Here is a 20,465-nt window from a genome sequence, read left to right as displayed (position 1 = left end):
AGTATTGTACTGTCTCCAGGGCACAGGTTGACCACTTCATTCAAGGGCCAGAGGATTGACGTTGGTCAGGTGTATTGATGGCAAGAATTAACCAAGCAATATCACTAGTGCTGGTGGCCTCCAAAGCTGTGCCCTACTATGATCAAGCACCATGCAGTGCCAGCCGTTGAATTCAGTTGACTGTCCACCTTAGTGCACATTCATGGTTGTACTATCTGGTCCTTTTTCTTTTTAAATTCTTTGTGCTTTAGTTTGGGATCTATATCCTGTAGTGCTCAGGGATTACTCTTGGCTCTGTGCTCAGAAATCACTCCGGGAGGGGAACAGGGGACCATATGTGATGCCCATTGTAGCCTAGATTGGCTGTGTAAGGAAAGCATTTTGCTCATCGTACTATTTCTCCTCCCTTTTTATTTTTGAAAAGAATATAAATCTCATTCCTTCCAGAAAACCCAGGGAGGAAATCATCCTCTGTTTTCCTGTATCATCATCATAATACAAATCTTTTTACCATGAGGTAGCAAACTAGCTATTACTATTACCATCTGATTCACTTATGACTAAAAGTTCAAAGTCAAGAGACACCTCTGCCACCATGCTAATCAAAAGACTCACTCTCTATCTCTGAAGAATTCGGCGTCACTCTGTTAAATTCCCAGAGAAGATAAGATATCTGAGATGGAATGTTAACAAGAAAATAAACATAAAATGAACATTACATTCCTCTTCACTTTACATCCCCCTGTAACATAAAGAACTTTACCTCAAATAATTAATTGAATATAGAAATTTCAAATCTGCTCCTGTTATCATTTTTGTAAAACTGCTATTGAGTCAAATGTAAATAAAACAAAATGTTGGAGACATAAAGAAAGTAAGGCAAAGAATTTAAACACCAACTTTAGAATCATTGTCATGTCCTTATTCTAAGATATCCATAACATATTCAAAATCAGCTCATTTGAACTTGGTATGTATTTTCTTAATTTGAAAAAATACTTTCTTCATACACACACACAGACACAAATACCTGTTATAGATAGAGATATCTCTGAAGCAAAGAAAGAACTCCCACTTCATGAACTAAAGAGGCTTAGAAATTCAGCAAAGGGGAAAGAGAAAAAGAGACAGAGAGACAGAAAAGAAACAGACAGAGAAACTTTCGTGACTAATTTGGTAATACTTAAACTTAATAATCTCCAATTGACTGTCATTACATATTGATAAATAATGTAAATGATAATTTCAATGACATTGCAAAACTAAGGATATTAGCATTACTATTCCTATTTGTTCCATCATAAAATATTATTTTTCACATTGCCTTGACAGAATTTACAATGCAGATACTTTTATTGAGGAAAGCCACGCAAACTAGAAAGTTTAAGAAAATCTTCCTAAATAAGAAATATGTAATGATTTTATTTAAAAAATCTTGTATTCCTGCATCTGATCACTTTATACAATATACTCAGACATACAATAAAACAGTTATCTGAACTACAATATTTCCTCATGTGTCATGTTGAACTTTGTATAATCCGCACCCATTATCACCTGATAATATTAAACAATATATATATGTGTGTGTGTGAGATAAATAAGGTAAGGGAGAGAGGAGACGTGAAGGATGGGAACCCTCAGAAGTTTTGTCTTCCTCTCTGTTCTATGCCTGCTACAGAGTTGCAATTCTTCCCTGATAAAACTGCAAGGCAACGGCTATGAAGGCATTCTTGTGGCTATAAACCCTGATGTGCCAGAAAATGAAGCTCTAATTACACAAATACAGGTAAGAATTCTGCTTGAATTAAAGAAAAAGCATGTTAGTGATTATTATTAGAAAGAGTTTTGAACACTCCAAGAAACTTAAAAGCAGCATGATGCTGTGAAAATGATGCTGTAGTGGGACATGAGAATTGGAGGAGCAAGAAAGGGTTCTGCTTTCTTTCACTAAAGACCAAAAAATTTGAGGTATGCCTCTTCCTGAGCCTCGGTTTCTCATCTGTAACCTCATCATTTGGAATTGCTGTTTCTAAACAAACACCAATGGAATTCTTCTGGATAGTCAGAGGGACACTAGGAAATTTTTTAAGCGCTGGCTTTTGGGCAGTGTATGTTATTCTCAGGTTATAAATAATAATAGATATGAAAAAGCAGGGCAGATGTTAGAAAACTGCTATGAAGAAAAATAAATCAGCAAAAAGGAATGGAAAATGTTGGCATTGCTGGTGAAGGGAGAGAATATGGTTACATTTCATGTTTGGTTGCAAGAGAAAGCTTCACATTGGAGATAATATCTGAGGTTGATAGCTCACAGGTGTGAAAGAGGAGCCCATTGAAAACCAGAAAGAGAGAACAGCAGGTTTAGAGGCATGGAGGTAAGAGCTGGTTTGGTATGACCTGGAAATCAACCTAGAATAATAAGGTGAAATGGTGGGGAGAGCAGAGAGATTGAGGTTGCAACCCCCAGGTCACTAGAATGACTCTAAACATAACGGGAATCATGAAAGGGGTGAGTGTGAACAGAAAAGGGGTGAGCTCTCTCCTGCATGTTTCCCAACCGTTGCCTGTAACATGGACAAAACTCTGAGGATGAGGGTGCTTCCACTTATCACACATCCTGAGACCATAGAGCTGGAGCAGGACAGTGGATAAGATGCTGTTACAATTGAGAAGTGACAGTGAGTAAGGGTCAGTATATTGTAGGAGAGAGAACTCAAGTGATGTGATATTCTGAGGATATCAATGATAATTTTCATATGATTTTAATGTATATGTGCTAAGGGAGAATATCAAAATGATAGGAGTTAAAAATTTAAGGATTTTGGTTTTATGTTGTGATGATGACTTTAATTCTTTTTTTAAAAAATTTTTATTAGTGAAACACCATGAATTACAGTTGTAGACTTACAAATTTTTGTGCTTGGATATCAATTATACAATAATCAAATACCCATCCCTCCACCAGTGCCCATTTTACACCACCACAGGTCCCAGTATCCCTCCCACCCCCCCCCCCATCCCACACTGCCTCTGTGGCAGGGAATTTCCTTTTGTTCTCTCTCCTTTTGGGTGTTGTGGTTTGCAAAAGAGGCATTGAGTGGTAATCAAGTTTGGTCTATAGTCTACTTTCAGCATGTTTCTCCCATCCTGGGAGGATCCTCCCAAAACCCTTTATTTGGTGCTCCCTTCTCATTCTGAGCTCCCTTTTCACCCTAGCATGTGTTGCTGGCCTCCAAGCCATGGAGCAAATCTCCTGGTATTAATCTCCGCCACTCTTAGGTGTTAGTCTCCTATTTTGTTACTTTATGTTCCCCAGATGAATGCAATCTTTCTATGTCTAGTCCTCTCTTTCTGACTCATTTTGCTTAACATAATACTTTCCATGTAGTACCACTTCTATGTAAATTTCATAACTTCATCTTTTCTAACTGCTGCATAGTACTCCATTGTGTAGATGTACCAAAGTTTCTTTAATGAGTCCTCTGTGCTTGAGCACTCAGGATTTTTTGAGACTCTGGCTATTGTAAAGAGTGCTGCAATGAACAAACAAGTGCAGATGTCCCTTCGACTATACTTCTGTGCCTCTCCGGGATACATTCCCAGGAGTGGTATTGCTGGGTCAAATGGGAGCTCAATTTCTAATTTTTGGAGAATCGTCCATACTGTTTTCCAAAAGGGCTGAACCAGTCGGCATTCCCACCAGCAGTGAAAGAGGGTCCATTTCTCGCCACATCTGCATCAGCACCCGATGCTTTTGTTCTTGTGGATGTGGGCCAATCTCTGTGGTGTGAAATGATATATCATTGTGGTTTTGACCTGCATCTCCCTGATGATTAATGATGTGGAGCATTTTATCATGTGCCTTTTAGTCATTTGGATTTCTTCTTTGGGAAAATTTCTGTTCATTTCATCACCCCATTTTTTGATCGGGTTGAATGTTTTCTTCTTGTGCAGTTCAACCAGTACTTTGTATATCCTTAATATCAACCCTTTGTTGGATGTGTATGCGGCGAATATTCTTTCCCAATCTGTAGACTCTCTTTGTATTTTGGTCACTGTTTCTTTTGAGGTGCAGAAGTTTCTTAGTGCAAAAAAGTCCCATTAATCTATCTCTATTTTCACTTGCTTGGCCAGTGGCATGACATCTTTGAAGATACCATTAGCTTCAATGTCATGGAGGGTTTTGCCAACTTTGTTTTTAATGTACCTTATGGAGTCCGGTCTGATGTTGAGGTATTTATTCCATTTTGATATTACTTTTGTACATGGCGTTATGCAGAGATCTGAGCCCACTTTTTTGCATGTAGCCATTCAGTTTTGCCAGCACAATTTGTTAAAGAGGCGTTCCTTGCTCCACTTCACTTTTCTTGCCCCCTTATCGAAGGTTAGATGATCATATGCTTGAGGAGAGATGTCAGTATATTCAACCCTGTTCCATCGCTCTACAGCTCTATCTTTGTTCCAGTACCATGCTGTTTTAATTGTTACTGCTTTGTAGTAGAGTTTGAATTTAGGGAGGTTGATTTATCCCATTTTCTTTTTCCCAAGAATTTCTTTAACTATTCGTGGGGGCTTATTTTTCCATATATATTTCAGGACTGTTGGCTCCATTTCTTTGAAGAATGTCATGGGTATCGTAATAGGGATCACATTGAATTTGTACAGTGCTTTGGGAAGTATTTCCATGTAAATTCTCCCGATCTATGATCAGGGGATATTTTTCCATTTTCTCGTGTCCTCTTTTATTTCCTGAATCAGTGTTTTGTAATTTTCATTCTACAGGTTCTTTACTTCCTTAGTTAAGCTGATTCCTAGGTACTTGATTTTCTGGAGCACAATTGTGAATGGGTTTGTTTTCTTCATGTCACTTTCTTCTCTCTCACTATTTGTGTATAGAAAAGCCATGGATTTTTAGGTATTAATTTTATAGCCTGCAACTTTATTATATCACTTGATCACTTGATCATTTGACTTCCCGTTAATCGTTGATTTGCTTGAGCAGGCGCCAGTAAAGTCTCCATTTGTCCCTGTTGTGTGCTAGTGTAGCCCGATGGCATCTGTTCGCTCTAGGAACATGAAGAGCCTCAAACTGATCGTTCATGATCTTCATGAAGAAGTCTGACTATCTGGTAGGTGGGCGGCCACCCGGTCTTTGACATCCTGTGGAATCCAGTCGGTAACAGCTCTAGTCCAGCGGTCGTCTTTAAATCTCATTACGTGACCAGCCCATCTGATTTTTGACACCTTGGCAAACGAGACAGCGTCCCTGATTCTTGATTGTCCATGATTTTTGATCGGGTTGAATGTTTTCTTCTTGTGCAGTTCAACCAGTACTTTGTATATCCTTAATATCAACCCTTTGTTGGATGTGTATGCGGTGAATATTCTTTCCCAATCTGTAGACTTACAGATGTCGGAACACTGGATTCTTTCTCTCATTTGAGTGAAACGTGATACTCCAAGCATAGCTCTTTCAATTCCTCTTTGGGAGACCTGAATAGTGTTCTCATCCTGTTTGCATAGGGCCCAGGTTTCTGAGGCATATGTTAAAGCAGGAAGAACAGTGGAATCAAAGAGATGTGCCCGGAGCCAGAGGTTCTTCATCCTCTTAGATATTTCTTAGATGCTCTTGAAGGCGTTCCAAGCCACTCTCTTCCTCCTGCGCAGCTGGGTGCCAGGTCATTTGTCATGTTAACTTCTTGACCTAGGTACACATAGCTGTTGCATTCGGAAATGGTCATTCCGTTGAGAGCGAATGGGGCGTCAGGAAGGAGCCTGTTTCTCATAAACATTGTCTTCATAAGATTCAGCTGTAGTCCGACCTACCTACCTAGTTGAATCCCACTTGATCATGGTGTATTAGCTTTTTGATGAGTTGTTGAATTCTATTGGCTAGTATTCTGTTGAGACTTCGCATCTGTGTTCATCAAGGATATCGGCCTGTAGTTTTCTTTTCTTGTGATGTCTTTGTTTCCTTTTGGTATTAGAGAGATATGGGCTTCATAGAAACTGTTTGGGAGAGTTTCTATTTCTTCAATTTCCTGGAATAGCTTGAGAATAACTGGCAATAGGTCCTCTTTAACTGCTTGGAAAAAATCACTAGTAAATCCATCTGGACCTGTGCTTTTGTTTTTGGGAAGACTTTTGATTACAGTTTCAATATCCTTGATGTTAATAAGTCTCTTCAGGTACTGTAGATCGTTTTATTCAGCCTCGGGAGATGATAGGAATACAGAATTTATCAATTTCTTCTAGGTTCTCTTGTTTCATGGCATACAGACTTTCAAAGTAGTCTCTGATGATCTTTTGAATTTCTTTGGTTTCTGTTGTGATATCCCCATTCTTATTTCTGAATAGGTTTATTAGGGTTCTCTCTCCCTGTTTCTTTGTAGTGTTGTTAGTGGTTTATCTATCTTATTTATTTTCTCGAAGAATCAGCTCTTGGTTTCATTGATCTTTCAGATTGTTTCTTTGGTTTTCATGTCGTTGATTTCTGCTTTAATTTTTATGACCTCTTTCCTTCTGCCTGATTTGCGCTCCTTCTGTTGATCCTTTTCTTGAGCTGTGAAGTCAAGTTGTTTATGTGCACCCTGTCTTCTGTCCTGAGATATACTTACAGAGCTTTAATTTTTCCCTTTAATACGGCTTTATCTGCATCCCAAGTTCTGGTAGCTTGTGTCTTCATTCTCATTTGTTTCCAAGTATCTTTTGATTTCCTGCTGACTTTCTTCCTGATCCACTCATTGTTCAGCATCGAGTTGTTTAATTTCCAGGTGTTCTTCACGTCTGTGTTTGATTCACTTCTATTCTCAGTGCATCGTGGTCTGAAAAGATTGTTGATACTATTTCTATCTTCCCTATTCTATTGAGATATGTTTTGTGCCCTAGTACATGGTCTATTTTTGAAAATGTTCTGTGCACACTGGAGAAAAATGTGTATTCTTTCTTTTTGGGGTATAAATCCTGTATAGATCTATAAGCCCTTTCTCTTCTATTTCTTCTTTCACATCCAATGTTTCCTTGCTGAGTTTTGTTATTGTTGATCTATCCAGAGGTGGTAACATGATGTTGAAGTCTCCAGCTACTATTGTGTTGCTAGCAATGTCCTCCTTAAAATCTGTTAGCAGTTGTTTTAAATATTTAGCTGTTCCCTCATTAGGTGCATGTACATTTAAGAGTGTGATTTCTTCCTGTTGTACCTATCCCTTGATGAAGAGAAAATAGCCTTCGCTGTCCCTTCTAATCTTTTTCAAACTGAAATTAATGTTGTTGGATACTAGTATGGCCACCCCAGCTTTTTTGAGGGAGCTGTTTGCTTGCAGGATTGTTTTCCATCCTTTGACTTTGAGTCTCTGTTTGCTATGACTGTTGAGATGAGTTTCTTGTAGGCAGCAGAATGTTGGGTTCTGTCTCTGAATCCATTTTGCCAGTCTGTGTCTCTTAAATGGTGTATTTAGACCATTGAGATTGAGAGACATTATTGTTACAGGGTTTTGTGTCATTTTTCTGTAAAGGACTGTTGTTCTTGTAGGGTTTGTCTTATTTCATAGTAGCTCCTTTAGCCCTTGTTTTAGGTTTGGTTTAGAGTCTATGAAGTTCCTGAGCTGCTGTTTATCTAGAAAATAGTGTACCATTCTTTCAATTTTGAGTGAGAGTTTAGCTGAATATAGTATTCTTGGTGAAGCATTCATTTCAGTGAGTTTTTTCACTATATACCACCATTGCCTTCCTTCTTGGAGGGTTTCCTCTGATAGGTCTGCTGTGAATCTAAGGGGTGTTCCTTTGTATGTGATTTCCTTCTTTGATCTTGGTGGTTGCAGTATTGTGTCTCTATCAGCAGCATCAATCATTCTAACTATGATATTTCTTGAAGTGTTTTTGTTAGGGTCTGTTTTAGCTGGCACCCTACGGGTTACTTGAACATGAATGGCTGCATTGTCGAGCTCTGGGAATTTTTCAGCAATGATTAGTTTATCCGTGGTTTTATCGTTGGAATTGTTTCCCTCAGCTTCATTCCAATGATTCTAATGTTGTTCCTCTCGGAATCATCTCCTAGGACTCTGATTCTCTCTAGAGCATTTTTGAGGTACATTGCCATTGTTTGTTGTTGCCTGTTGACTTGGTGCAGCTGATTTTCCAGCTCACTGATTCTCTCTTCAGCTGTGGTCATTCTAGTATTGAGGGCAGAGACTGAGTTTTTAATTTCATCTACGGAATCTTTTATTCGTGACATTTCTGCTCTCATTTCTTCCCATAATTTGTCGATTTTTTTCTGTCATTTACTCGATGTCTGTCTGACTGTTTCATTGAGTTGATTGAACTTCTTCGTGACTTCATATCTGAATTCTTTGTCAGGAGCTCCCTTGGGTGAGCAGTATCAACAGAGTCTTCTGTATTCTTTTCATTGTCCTCCCCATGTGGTGGGGATTTGCGTCATTTTTCATGTTGGTGTGTAGGTTTGGAGACTAGGTTTCTTGGTATGGCTAAACTACCTGTGGCAGCATGAACCGTTAGCCTGAGCAAAATTAGGCCCCGCCCACTTCTACAAAGCCACGCCCACTTCTGATAAGGCCACGCCCCCACAGGTACCTGGTGCTTGGGCAGGGAGTAAAGATTGGGTAGGGGAGAAGACCAGCACAGCTTGGGGAACAAAGAGGAAGAGGCAGAGGCTCGGGGCTGCTTCTCTCCCTGGTTCGGAGAGGACACCTGAGGGGGGCTTGCAGGGAGAAATCCAAGTCCCAGGTTAGAGTACGGGAGGATGAGCTGACCTTCCAGTAAAATCAACGCACTGCTGTAAGCACTTCATTTGCTTCATTTAAATCCATGAAAAGACAATATTCCTCATTTTTATGTGAAGAACATCTGTTAGACTTTTGTTGCCACTACAGGGAGAAACTTTCACACAAGACCCGCCTGATAGAAATGGCAGAGTTTGGTTGCCTAGAGTATAACACATGGAGAACATTACAACTCCAAGACCCAACAAAACGCAATCTCCCAAAGACCAACGAAACGCAATCTCCCAAAAAGAATACCTAGAGCAGAACAAAGCGACTTTAAGGATTTTGTTCTGATCACTTGGAGAAGATGGAATTATCATCAATTGAATTATCCTCAACTAGCAGTATTGTTGAATCTTAGTTTTTAACTAGAATAATTCTTAATTATTTCATGTCAAACTGTTGATTGTCCTCATTCCTTTTATTCTTGTGTTTTGGGGGTTGAGGGTACTTGTTTTCAGAAATTCAATGTCTTAGTCTTGACCTAGTTCAGACATTATAGGAATTTTGAGAAAAAACTTAATAGGAAAAAACTAAACTTACTGCAAGGCAGGATTGACTAAGTAACTGACCATCAAATTCTGTGGACTCAGCAAAGAATAAAACCTGAACACGGACAGTGAGGAAAATAAGAACCACCAGAAGACACTGCAGTTTTCCCAGGTGTTAGCAGTATCACTTTGCCAAAATTTATTTATTTGACTGACCTAATAACCATTTCTATACTCAAGAGTTTAAGCTTTTATACTGAGGAACAAGTGATTTGCATTCTGTCTTGAGGAAAGTGATATTTTAGCACTACTTTTCAGTTTTGACATATAAAATCTATCCCAATGTGCAGGACTCTTAGCCCCAATTGAAAATGAATGTTAACAGGAACTTTTATTTATACCCACTACAATTTATACCTGGTAATATTTATTCCCAGTATGTGTAGATGTTTGTATACATGCATGCATAGATAGGTACATCTATACTACACGTGTAGGTTGATACTTTGGATTCCATTAAGGATTGGTTAATTGGGGGAATAGGGTGGATCTTTGGTGACTACTTGTGTTTTAATCTATGAACAGTTTGATGTTCTGTGAATATTGACAAGAGTTTGGTACACAAGATGTTTGACAAACTGAAATAATTGCTATTCAAATGTAGACTAGGAAAACAGTCCGCATTTTTTATTAAAACTGTCAACGCTGGTTAAATTTAAATCATATATCCAATGAGTGCTTAACAAAACCTTTCAAACTTCTGGCTTGGGAGGTGAGATAGATTTGGGAGGTGGGGATATATATAGTCTATTGCTAAATTTGATCAAATTTATCCTGATTAGCTGTTCTAATTTTTATATGTCCCAGTAAATGGGATTTCACTTTGTAAATCAATTTTCAAATGGTTAATTGTTGCATTTTGGATTACATAATTTGATTTTTTAATTTCATTTTAAGGAGCTGAAAATATAGTCAGTGAGTCAGACACTTGTCTTGCATGGAGCCCATTTGAGTATGATCCCTGGCATCCCATCTCCCACCTTGTCCCCAAGCACCTCCAGTAGTAATTCCTAAGTGCAGAGCCAAGAATAACCCCTGAGCATTGATGGGTATGGTTTGAAAACCCTAAGAGAGGTGAAAAAGACAGAAAAGAAACTCTAGAAATTCAGCATTAGACGTTCCTGGGAAGCATTACAGACTGCCATATTGCATATCAAGGGGTGACAGTAGTTCTTTGAGAATTTCTTTGAAATTTTTTCATTTCTTTGAAATTCTTCCAAGAGCTATACATAGTAACCAGAAATGATCAGAATTGAATAATGTACTTCCCATGCAAATGCATTGTAGCAAGGCTCTCCTAGAAGGTGAGATGAACATAATCTCTCTTATGACTCATCCCCATAGACTATTTACATTTACATTAGCTAAATCTGTTCCCTTTAAAATCCTTTTAGTTCCCAAAAAAGTAAGAGTAATGATATCAACCATTTTTATGGTTTCATACACTTAGAGTACTTTATAATTTGTTCCACATTATTTATTTTTATTGTTTTGGTAAAATGGTTATAATAGAATTAGCTTGAGAGGTTTTGATAAAAAAAATTTACTGCATCTCCACCATTACCTAGTTGCCCAATACCCTCCCTCCACCAATGTCTCTGAATCACCCCTATAAATGCCCATCCCTCCCCCCACTATTCCACTCTCTTAATAACCTCAGTTTAACATTGAGAGGTAAGAAATGGAGGTACATTTTCCCATCTTTATATTATCCTTAAATGTAAATAATAAGGGTTGAAATATAGCTCAAGGGTAGAGCACTTCCTTTGTGATACTTTGGGTTCAATTCCTGGAATTATAAAATAGTCTTATGATAAGAGAAAATTGAGCTTCAGCATGACATAAACTGGCAAGATCTTTCACCCAATTAGTACCAAATCCAGTATGAGAACCAAGGATATGATTGTAATTCTATGTCTACCATAATCATAAAATTTCTCTGAACATAAACAGAAGCATTTGATGAAGGATTATGAGACATTGAAAGCTCTAGGAGACAGGGGGAATGGAAGTTGGGCCATATCCAACAGTACTCAGCGGTTGCTGGAAGTGGCCAGGATTGGCTGGAAGTGGCCAGGATTAAACCAGAGTTGGCTACGTTTAAGACAAGCACCTAAATTTATGTACAATCTCTCCATACCTATAGTGAAAACTATTAAGTGTACAAGATCAAGAAATAATTTTGCGTAGCAAATATGGATGGCAGAGTAGCAATTTGAGGCTGAGATTCTGCTTTTCTCACTGCTTTAAATTGGGAAATGTCTGTCATGAATCCCTGCTCCTTTAATTCATGTCATTTGACCATGCCATATTTTCCTCTTAATAATAGGACGTGGTGACTGAAGCTTCTACATACCTGTTTAAAGCTACAGAAAACAGAACATATTTTAAAAATGTAAATATATTAATTCCAGACACCTGGAAACAAAAACCTGAATATATGAGGCCAAGATCTGAAAGCTACAAACATGTAAGGCTCAATAAAATACCTCCCATAAATTATATTTTCTGAAAGAATATATATTTTCTGTTCTTCCTCAATTTTACTGAAAATTGATTATTTCAGAGTGTTTCAGAATAAACATTATCATTTCTATTTCTAATGTTTAAAAATCATTTTATACATTCTCAGGCTACTGTCATAATTGCGCCACCTGAACAGCCAGGTAGAGATGAACCCTACACCAAACACTTTTCACAGTGTGGAGAAGAAGGAGAATACATTCATTTGACTCCTGATTTTCTACTTGGAAACAAACAAAATGAATATGGACCTCCAGGTAGGAGTTCTAGTTAATAAAACAAACAAAGAAACACTGTCCTTCTGTTGTTCGTCGATTTGCTCAAGCAGGCCCAGTAACATCTCCATTGTGAGACTTGTTACTGTGTTTGGCATAATGAATACGTCACAGGTATCTTGCCAGGCTTTGCCATGTGGGCGAGATACTCTTCGTAGCTTGCTGGGCTCTCCGAGAGGGGTGGAGGAATTGAACCTGGGTCGGTTGGTTCGGCCGTGAGAAAGGCAAACGCCCTACTGCTGTGCTATTATTTAGTTAATAAAATTGAGTAAAATATTAGTTTTGTCTCTGAGTCTTGCCACACATGCTAGGGGAAAAGGCAATTCAGATAGAGAAGGGAGCACCAAATAAAGGGTGTTGGGAGGATCCACCCAAGATGGGAGAAGCATGCTGAAAGTAGGCTATAGACCAAACACGATTGCCAATCAATGCCTCTTTTGCAAACCACAGCACCCAAAAGGAGAGAGAGAACAAAAGGGAATGCCCTACCACAGAGGCAGGGTGGGATGGAAGGATGGGGATGGGAGGGATACTGGGATCCGTGGTGGTGGAAAATGGGCTCTGGTGGAGGGATGGTACTTGATCATTGTATAATTGAAACCCAAGCACAAAAATTTGAAAGTCTACAACTGTCCCTCATGGTGTTTCACTAATTAAAATTTTAAAAAAAAGAAAAGAAAACGAACCAAAAATAAATAAAAATAGATTAGCTGAAAAAAAAAAAAACTTCTCCCTGTCACGAACTGTATATTATTCAACTTTATATTCAAAGATGGTGTTGAATATATACAATTAATAATTTTTATGTTACAAATGATTATATTTAAGAACAATAAATTAATTACTTCACTTAGATATTTATGAAATTATTATATATACAGTCTATGGTTATTTTTTTCCATCTTTTTTATTATAAACCCTTAGGAAACATATATAGACGGTTTTTAACATTTAATTGATACTGTCAGAAATTTTAGTGTTACTGGTATATTGCATATCTGCCTATTTATTTGGTTGAAGAAAGTTTTGTAGAACCAAAAATCATTTTAATATTTAAGATATTTTTCGTCTCCAAGAACCAAACCACAAGCTCAGTCGCTATGCCCTTGTCACATATGAAACAAATATTTCATTGATATAACATTTTAAATAAAATATAATATACTAAATAATAAGGGCTGGAGCAATAGCACAGCGAGTAGGGCATTTGCCCTGCACGCGGCCAACCTTGTCAACCAGAGTTCAATTCTTCCGCCCCTCTCAGAGAGTCCAGCAAGCTACGGAGAGTATCTCACCCCCACAGCAAAGCCTGGCAAGCTACCCGTGAGGTATTCGATATGTCAAACACAGTAACAACAAGTCTCACAATGGACCGTTACTGAGCCCGCTTGAGCGAATCGATGAACAATGGAAGGACAGTGACAGTGACTTAGTAATAAACCATTATATATAATATAACACAATATTTTTATTTAAAAACCTGCTTAGGATATTTAAAACCAGAACATCGATATTTTCTTGAAAATTAAAAAATATTTGATGGACTACTTTTGCCACTTGAATTCTGATCTTATATTTGAAATATTTTCTCACAGGTCGACTGCTTGTCCATGAATGGGCTCACCTCCGCTGGGGAGTGTTTGATGAGTACAATGAGGATGAGCCTTTCTATGCTGCTTCCAACAAGAAAATTGAAGCAACAAGGTATGACCATTTACATCGTTTAACTGACTTTAGGTTGTTCCTTCTTTTTCAAAATTTCTTTTAAATGCTAATTATTTTCATTTAACAGTAGATCATATTGGCTGTTCACCAAAACTGGATTTATTTTATTTTAGTAAATGTATCTTAAAATAGCTGGTGGTCCATTTAAATTACACATAATTCAAGAACATTTAGTAGGCTGTATGTTTGTAGTTGACACTATAGCTGGCAGAACCCACTTGTGCTGAAACTGTGCTTCGTGGAAAATGTTGCACTTTATGCTAGGACATCAAAATTGTATTACAGAAGAATGAATAACGACTAGCAAGTAATGGTGACTGTGGGCTGAGTAAAGCATCAATAGTTTTAAAAACCAAATGGAAATTTCTTGTACTTATCAATTTCATTTTTTAAGAACTTATCTACACAATGCAAATTTAGGGAGTAGGAGAGTACAGTGCTGAGATAGATCTAGGTTCAATTCCCAGCTGCATGAATTCCCCCAAGTATCTCTAGATACAGCCCTGGAGGCTCCCACACACACCTGTTGGTCCAGGTACCCCCAAAACCACAGGGCCCAAGCAGCACTTCAGCCTCAGGTCCAGGATACTGAACTGTTGGCCTAAGGGCCCAGGGGTTCCTCAGCAATGCCTGGAACATCCAGGCCCAAACAACAAAAGAAACAGAAAATTTTACAAATTATTATGAAATAACACCATTTAAGATGCAAGTTGTCCTTATGAAACATTTTTTGTACACTTTTTTCTTTATTCTAAATTTTTATTAGTAAAACACCATGAGATACAGTTGTAGACCTACAAATTTTTGTGCTTGGGTTTCAATTATACAATGATCAAGTACCCATCCCTCGACCAGTGCCCATTTTCCACCACCAATGATCCCAGTACCCCTCCTACCACCATCCCACCCACATTCCACCGTGCCTTTGTGGCAGGGCATTCCCTTTTGTTCTCTCTCTCCTTTTGGGTGCTGTGGTTTGCAAAAGAGTCATTGAAAGGCAATCATGTTCGGTCTATAGTCTACTTTCAGTATGCATCTCCCATCCTGGGAGGATGCTCCCAACACCCTTTATTTGGTGCTCCCTTCTCTATCTAAGCTGCCTTTTCTCCTAGCATGTGCGGCTGGCCTCTAAGCCATAGAGTGAATCTCCTGGTACTTATCTGGGCTATCATTCAGTGTTAGTCTCCTATTTTGTTACTTTATATTCCCCAGATGAATGTAATCTTTCTATGTCTGTCCCTCTCTTTCTGACTCATTTCCCTTAGCATGATACTTTCCATGTAGTACCACTTGTATGTAAATTTCATGACTTCATCTTTTCTAACAGCTGCATAGTACTCCATTGTGTAGATGTACCAAAGTTTCTTTGACCAGTCGTCTGTTCTCAGGCACTCGGGTTTTTTCCAGATTTTGGCTATTGTGAATAGTGCAGTAATGAACATAGAAGTGCAGATGTCATTTCTACTGTACTTTTTTGCCTCTCTGGGATATATTCCCAGGAGTGGTATTACTGGGTCAAATGGGAGCTCGATTTCTAATTTTTGCGAATCGTCCATACTGTTTTCCAAAAGGGCTGAACCAGTCAGTATTCCCACCAGCAGTGAAGGAGGGTCCCTTTCTCGCCACATCTGCACCATCACCGGTTGCTTTTGTTCTTTTAGATGTGGGCCAGTTTCTGTGGTGTGAGATGATATATCATTGTTGTTTTGATCTGCATCTCCCTGATGATTAATGATGTAGAGCATTTTCTCATGTACCTTTGTGCCATTCGGATTTCTTCTTTGAGAAAGTTTCTGTTCATTTCATCGTCCCATTTTTTGATGGGGTTGGATGTTTTCTTCTTGTGCAATTCAACCAGTATTCTGTATATCCTTGATATCAACCCCTGTTGAATGTGTATTGGGCGAATATCCTTTCCCATTCTGTAGACTGTCTTTGTATTTTGGTTACTGTCCTTATGAACTCCGGTCGTCAATGTTGGCTGCGCGCAAGGCAAACGCCCTACCATAGCACAGCAGGTAGGGCATTTGCCTTGCACGCAGCCAACATGGCCGACCCGAGTTTGATTCCTCTGCCCCTCTCGGAGAGCCCGGCAAGCTACCAAGAGTATCTCGCCCGCACGGCAGAGCCTGGCAAGCCACCCGTGATGTATTCGATATGCCAAACATAGTAACAACAAAATCTCCAATGGAGATGTTACTGGGCCCGCTCGAGCAAATCGATGAACAACGGGAGGGCCTTTACTTTTTTACTTTACATTAGTACTATCAGATATCAGTAATTTGTAAAAAGCATCTGAAATATTAAAAATTAAATATTAAAAATACTTATCTAAAAATCACAGTTAATAAAGCAGTCCTTCTGGTTATAAGAGTAAGAGAGGCAAATTAGGGAAACAAATGCAAACAGGTGCCATCAATTTAATCAATTACAAATGCACTGCTACGGTTTTGAAATTTATACAAAAAATGAACAAAATGGAGGAATATAATGAAGACTTCACTGACCTGAATGCACTTGTTTTAGGACACACTAATTTTGTTTATACCATGTTTTCTCAAAATGCCTTCTGTCAGGTAAAGATTTTTTTTTTTTTTGCTTTTTGGGTCACATCTGGCAATGCTCAGGGTTTACTACTAGATCATACCTTCAGGAATCAATCTTGGCCATGCTCGGGTGACCATATGGGATGCTAGGAATCAAACCCAGGTTGGCTGCATGCAAGGCAAATGCCCTACACGCTGTGCTATCACTCCAACGCCCATGAAAATTTTTCTTGACTATTATATATGTAAAGGTAAATATATATAATATCATTATACCTCAGTGGAGGCAATGAAAGTACATATGATTCGAGGAGACTAACCCCCTAAATGACTAAATAAAATCAAGTTATTTCTTCTTCTGGGGGGGAGAAGAGGGAAAACATTACAAGTCGTACTCAGACCAACTCCTGTTACTCAGAGGGCCTAGTGACTACATCTGTGATTCTCAGCCCACTAACCCTGTGGTTCAATGTACCGTTTTCTAGCTGAACTGACTGACTGGTGGAGGGATGTGTATTTGATCATTGTATAAGTGAAACCCAAGCACAAACATTTGTAAGTCTACAACTGTACTTCAAAGTGTCTCACTAATAAAAATTTACAAAAAAGAATAGAATCCAGGAAGGCCTAGCATGTGCCCTCATCACTGTACTATCTCCTGCTTAAGTAATTTCTTCTTGAATTGTTTGTTTGACCTGTAACAACACTGGAAATCTGGGATATATTTACAATCCCAGCTTATTTATTGTAACCACTGGCCAATATCATGCATTAATACCATTATCAAAATGCAACACCATAGAAGTTCCCATTCTTTTGTGAATATCGTCTTTGAAATTTACAAAGAACTTGAGGCTATGCCTATTTCAAGAATAAATGTTTTCATAAGTTCATTTAGATAGCCACAATGCATTTACCAACACAAAGCTACTAGAAAAGATGTCAAAGAAGGGAACCTGCAGCCATTAACCTAAGGGCACATGCTAGGCCTTCCTGGTCAGCAGCAGCTTTCATGCCAGCAGCAGAATAACCTTTTACGTATACTGGGGATACCAGTTAAAGGTTTCCCGTGGTGGAATCTGAGGGAGAGTACACGGAGAACTGGTGCAATTGCCAGCACCACGTTTCCCTTAAACAGCAACAGGGGTAATCCCTGAGCAGAGAGCCAGGAGGACCTCCTGATCACTACTGAGTGTGACCCTAATGCACCCCCACATAAATAAAATAAAATTTTAACCTCAGTTTCCTGAAGAAAGTAACTTCTCATATAGAGACACTTAAACTTTGCTGTCAAACAGGATGAGTTGATATACAAATCTGAATTAAACCTGATGAAGGTTCTTGGAACTCTCGTGTTGGTGGAGGAGCAATAACTTTGTATATTATAAGCATGAAGTAAGCACTATTGTAATGGTGTTATTCAACAAAAATAAAATATTTTAAAAAATGAAACCTTAATATAAGAATCAATATAAATATAAACACAAGAGTATTTTTAAGTTCCAATGGTTAAGTGGATTCATTTAAAGGCTAATGTCAATATTTTTCAGGTGCTCCAAAAGTATTACTGGTATAAATAGAGTTTATAAGAATCAAGGAGGCAGTGATGTACTGAGAAAATGCAGATTTAATTCTACTACAAAACTATATGAAAAAGATTGTCAGTTCTTCCCTGATAAAGAGCAAACTGCAAAAACATCAATAATGTTTATGCAAGCTATAGAATCTGTAAGTATACCAACTGTCACTTCAAATTGCACACTTATAATCAAATATTTGTTATTGTGTTTTTAAGATATCCAAAAAGGTAACCTGAAAGACTAAATGGATTAATACAGAGTTCTTTGAATAGTGACTAACACATACTATGCACTCAACTAATATTTTTCACTATTACTTAAAATTTGTTTTGATATTGTAACTCTATATTTCATTAGACAACATACTTACAAAGGGGTTTTTAAAGGTTTTGAAACTTCTGAACAAATAAAATAATAAAGTAAATAATAAAATTCATATTAGATGTATTTTAATGTTCTGTATATAATCTTTTTTATTTTGTTGAACTTTTAGGTCATTGAATTCTGTAATGAAAAGAACCATAATAAAGAAGCTCCAAACCTACAAAATAAAAAGTGTAATCGCAGAAGCACATGGGAAGTGATCAGCACTTCTGAGGATATTAAGAACACGATGCCTATGATGGCATCACCCCCTTTACCTGTGTTCTCATTGCTGAGGGTTGGAGAAAGAATTGTGTGCTTAGTTCTTGATAAGTCTGGAAGCATGAAGGTAAGTGTGTGGGCCCACTTTTGCTATGTAGAGGCAGAGGTATTAAAGCCTAAAAGCTCAGTCTGTAACCTGTATCTACTTTGTCCAAAGCTTCATGATAGCAATCAATTTCTGTAATCATGACCTCAAGAGAATCAGTGAATACTGTAATGAAGAAAAAAGTTGGAGGTCGAGTTGAAAAGACATAACCCATGAGAGTCTGTTCTTTCTAGAAAATGGAGTTGATTGAGAGAAATTTGAAACCCTTTTGTAATATTTTCTTTGCTCACAACTATATATTGAAATATGGAAATATTCCCTAACTTTGCCCCGATATCTACTGGAAATACTTGATAGACATAAGAAGAGAATGGATTTGTAGTTTTATTCAAAGTCAAGAGATAAGATCAGCCAGAGACTCTTTCATAGGCCTTATTTTGTTGGAATTGGTTATCACATAACATCTTTGTTCTCAAAGAAATAGACAATAAGCATTATGAGGTCTAGAGAGATATCTCAATGAGCTGAGCATATGCTTTGCATACAGAAGGTCTGGGTTTGATTCCTGGAACCATAGGGAGTGACTAAATAAGAGCTAGGGCTAACCCCTGAACACATTGTAAGGAAGATATGACTAGATCTGGCCATTTATTCCTTCAAAGCACATTCAGTAAAAACTACACACTGTGCTAGACCCTAGAAATAGAAACAGTTAGAGAAAAATTTCTCTCCTTCTACTCTAACCTGATTGTCTTCTATACATCCTTCATATATCCAATCTGGCATTCAATAATCCAGGATATGAGTTTGTCTTCTAAACTGGAGTAAGAAAAATTCATTTTCTGGTCTCTCAAAACAACCTATGCAAATCTCCATTACAATACATTGTACAAAACTCATACATTTATCTCCAATAAAGGAGACTGGGGGCTCCTTTAGGGCTCAGAATCGAACTTGAAAAGTGATCTTATTATTCTCTGTATCTCTTTTGTCTAGAGTAGATCTTATGATATTAAAGGACTCAAAAAATAATTGTTGAAATAAATGTACCACACATGAGCATGCATAATGTCATAAGGCACCCAGAAGAAGAACACATTTAAGACACAACATAACATTGTAAAGATCAGGAATAGGACCTTTAATAAGAGAGAGTTACTAGAGAAAGAAGAGAATGATATTCCCCAAGAAAACCTTCCATAACAATATAGAGCTCCAAAAAGAACTAGACACAAACAGAAAATAATTCTTGGTTCAGCCACTAAGAAAAGATGATATTTCTTATTGGGAGAAGATAAGCAAAAGCATCCTTCCCTCGGTAGTGTGCAGACAGAGCCAAGTTGAACAACAAAATTAAGTTGTACATGATCTAAAAAAAATTTCCTGTTGTGATTTGGTCCTAGAGAGTTCAGAAAAACAAAGGGGCATGTGTTGGGAAGAGGTACAAAAGTTAGCTGGTGTTAATAGACTGGACCGGGGAAAAAAATCAATGAAGAGATCTAGAACAAGGGCAATCACCTAGGAAAGAAAGATGTGAGTCTTCATGGCATACCTATACTCACCCCTCAAATTTTTCAATAAATCTATTGTCTGAAACTTGATGGTGGGGGAAAAGGTTAGAAATAAAAGAGAAAATGGGAAAGATAGCAACTGGGTCTCTCAGAATATCTACTACTGGGATGTTTCATTTTAAAGGCAGCCTATTTCCCAATGGACAGACAAATGTTGCCCTTTAGTGAGCAGTAGCCCATTATTCTCTACTTTCAAGCCATGGAACATGGTGATTGGTTT

The 20,465-nt window shown here is 38.0% G+C and overlaps 1 protein-coding gene across 1 annotated transcript in view; it reads left to right on the top strand.

Annotated features, from left to right (window-relative positions):
* The first annotated feature begins 1,630 nt into the window (after positions 1-1,630).
* Positions 1,631-20,465, top strand: part of LOC130031977 (calcium-activated chloride channel regulator 4-like) — a 32,746-nt gene continuing 13,911 nt past the window's right edge. Inside the window, exons 1-6 of the mRNA XM_056123540.1 lie at positions 1,631-1,789; positions 11,664-11,804; positions 11,967-12,114; positions 13,728-13,836; positions 17,954-18,131; positions 18,477-18,695. Of these exons, the coding sequence (XP_055979515.1) occupies positions 1,631-1,789; positions 11,664-11,804; positions 11,967-12,114; positions 13,728-13,836; positions 17,954-18,131; positions 18,477-18,695 (954 nt within the window). The remainder of the gene's footprint in view (positions 1,790-11,663; positions 11,805-11,966; positions 12,115-13,727; positions 13,837-17,953; positions 18,132-18,476; positions 18,696-20,465) is intronic.

This window comes from Sorex fumeus, unplaced genomic scaffold (genome assembly GCF_029834395.1).
Source record: "Sorex fumeus unplaced genomic scaffold, SorFum_2.1 ptg000047l, whole genome shotgun sequence".
Classification (NCBI taxonomy): Eukaryota; Metazoa; Chordata; class Mammalia; order Eulipotyphla; family Soricidae; genus Sorex; species Sorex fumeus.
This window is presented reverse-complemented; position numbering and strand designations above follow the sequence as displayed.